Here is a 3,078-nt window from a genome sequence, read left to right on the forward strand (position 1 = left end):
GCTCAAAAAAATGCATGTGCAGCGTTGGTATAGAAATGCTGAAACTGCAAAAACAAACACATGTACCTATAAGAAACAGTTTAGTTTCCTACAAGTAAAGAGTATATATATATATTGTTTCTGCTTAATCTTTCACTGTTGACAAACAGGACATCAGCACAATATCAGTATCCAAAATGTTGTATAAATCTTTCACACCTGACGAGAAGCTCCACGTTACTTATTTATGAAGTTTTTTAAAGAGAACAGGTTATTCCCTATCCCGTACACATACGGACTGATGGATGTATAGGAAGTAGAGAAAAAGAACTCCACTTCTACCAAAAAAGGATACTCTGTGTGGTCAAATGACAGCTGAAGGATCAGGTAAATACTCCAGTCTATTTGGAACAACCCCATGGCCGCCAGTACAGCTATAATACTTCTCTGAAGCCCTGGTCCTTTACTCTTCTTGCTGGATTGGCTCAAGCCGGTCTCTTTTGATACTGATGCCACCCTTTTCCTCTGGCTGAGCAGCACCACAACGATGAGGCAGCCGGTGATGGTGATGATGACCAGAGGCAGCAGGTTGCACATCGTGACGAACACGTATTTGAAGACGCGGTTGATTAAGGGACAAAATGTTTTACTGCACTGAAAGAAGTCTGGTGGGCAGGTGCTTTTGCCTCTAGTGGCGTTGTCCCCAACAGTGCCTTGCAGGTTGATGATGAAAACGGGAAAGCTGAGGAGCACGGAGAGCATCACACAAAACACACACACCATGAAGGCTGCCCTGAAGCTGTCCAGGCACACTGGGAGACTGACCCTCTTATTGGCATCTCTCAGCTTCTGGTAGCGGTAGATGCTAATGAGGACAGTGAAGAGGATGCTGCCAATTTCCCCAAATAGCGTCAAGAACTTGAATATGCGACACAGCAAAGAGCCGGTGACCGTGAGCGTAGTCTCGAGGGTGACAATGTCATAGATGTTCATGATGATAATTTCCTCCAGGTTTGCTATCGCCAATCCCAGAAGGAAGAACTCATAGGATTTCACTCGTGAGAACCTGCTCTGAATGATGGATAGGATGAGAAGTGCATTCCCCACGAGTCCTATGCAGGAAATGAACACTCTTAAGCCCAGAAGGTTCAGAGTAAAATCTCCCATTATTGTAAGCCGGCTCGATCTCACAAAACGGACACTTCTGTGTTGTTGTCACAGGAGAAGAAAGAAGTGCGATTTGCCGCACGGATGACCATATTCACTTCTCTGTTCTCTAAGGTGCCAAGAAACTGGATTGGTGATTGGCTGTGCTCGTTATAGAGAAAGGAAAATGGGTGTGTTTTTTTTGTTTTTTTTACCTTTGAGCTTTTCAAAGCTTCATCTTGAGACCAGCACTGTCTCTGTGCAAAGAAGTTTTTCCACTGGCTGACATCACTGAAGGCAAATCCCGTGAGAGCACACATCTCCTTTTAACACCTGTACACCATTTCAGACAATTTTGTTGCCCAATTAACACGTTTCAACCTTAGCAGTGTCTTTGTTAGCACTTTCTTCTATTACTCATTTGTTATAAATCTTGATATACTGACTCTCTCTGTGTGTGTGTGTGTGTGTCCTAATGAGGCATAACACAATATCAGAAGAAGAAGTTTAGGGCCATGATTTGAATTGTAGTTAGCTAAAGTTAGGGTTAGGCATTAACTTGTTAAGTTAGGGATGCAGCTAGAATTAGAAAGGACAAACTGAGCATATTTGCACATGTCAGCATAATGGAATTTGGATTAAAAGCATAGTGATATCATTCTGTCCAAAGACAATGTGGATAATTGAGAGGAAAAAAAAGATAAACTGTGTGTCCATATGTCTCTCTTTGTGTGGATGTGAGGTGGACAGTGTGTTATGAAAAGACCCCAAAGGACAGTCACTGGTCGACCCTGCTGTTGACACAGGACCAGTTCATGTTCCAACTTGTCTCTTTTCCTCTTTTCCACTGTCTAGTTAGCAGTCGTTCTCTTCAGCCATCCTATGTCCTGATTCAGCTTAATTGTGAATCCCACAGTGTGTGTGTGTGTGTGTGTGCGTCTGTCTGTATGTGTAATTAACAATAAGCCCTGCACTGGCAGTAAACGGGTAGACTAAGTGTTGCATAATACACAATGAGCCTGACAGCTTGGTCCTTTTTCACCATTGAATAATTAGTGATCAGACACCTGATCAAATGGCAGTCTATATGGTTATTTCACACTAATAAGGCGCCTGACAATTAATTAGTTGCTTGTAAGTGTATATTGTTTTTTAGTGTATACTACAGTAATTTGTTCCAAATCAATGCAAAACCACTGTTATTTTAGTCTAATACAGTTAAATGAATCTTTTCCTCATTTGGATACACAAATACTGATTGTTTAGAAAACACCAAACAAACCCTACTAGAATAGACTGCAGAGACAGACCACATAAACAAGTCTAGTAACTCTGTTGGGTTGTATACCAGGGGCTACATTCTAACATCAACCTGTAAACGTGTGCATAATCCCAATGCTAACACGTTAATGTAAAGCAGATACACCCCCAAATTAGTGTGTTAGCATGCTAACATCTGCTATTAACTCAAAACTAAAGTCGAGTGGAGGCTAAAGGGGATGTTATTAGTCAGTCATAAGTCACATATATTTTAAATAAAAGGTGAAAAATGTCATGGTTTATCTTGATGGAGAGATGATTAAAGTGGGCTGTAAATTCTATAACAATCCACTAAAATGCACCACATCCTCTGGGGATCCTGAATGTGTTAGTCATGGCTTGATGCCACTCTTTTTGTGTCCAATATAATACCAGTATCACAACCGTGATGATGTACATATGCCGATATCAGTCCAACACACAGCTTTGCCTTAGTGTTGATGCATTTAACATGGAAAACATTCACAACATTGTCACATGGTGGTGGTGGACATCTCTCTTTACAGCACGTTGCCTGTGTTTAGTGAAACATCCATCCATCCATCCAGCCATCCATCCATCGTCAACCACTTTATCCTTCACTTCAGGGTCAGGGGGAACTCGAGTCAGTCCCTGCTGACATAGAATGAAGGG

At 41.7% G+C, this 3,078-nt stretch overlaps 1 protein-coding gene across 1 annotated transcript; it reads right to left on the minus strand.

Annotated features, from left to right (window-relative positions):
- Positions 1 to 216: 216 nt before the first annotated feature.
- LOC131444028 (gonadotropin-releasing hormone receptor) lies at positions 217 to 1,146 on the minus strand. Its single transcript, XM_058614142.1, has one exon. The coding sequence runs from the start codon at positions 1,144 to 1,146 to the stop codon at positions 217 to 219; it is 930 nt and encodes a 309-aa protein (XP_058470125.1).
- Positions 1,147 to 3,078: the final 1,932 nt, after the last annotated feature.

This window comes from Solea solea, chromosome 17 (assembly GCF_958295425.1).
Source record: "Solea solea chromosome 17, fSolSol10.1, whole genome shotgun sequence".
Taxonomy (NCBI): domain Eukaryota; kingdom Metazoa; phylum Chordata; class Actinopteri; order Pleuronectiformes; family Soleidae; genus Solea; species Solea solea.

What these genes read in the sequence shown, in the direction of transcription:
- LOC131444028 (XM_058614142.1), bottom strand. Translation starts at nt 1,146, where the DNA reads ATGGGAGATTTTACTCTGAACCTTCTGGGCTTAAGAGTGTTCATTTCC.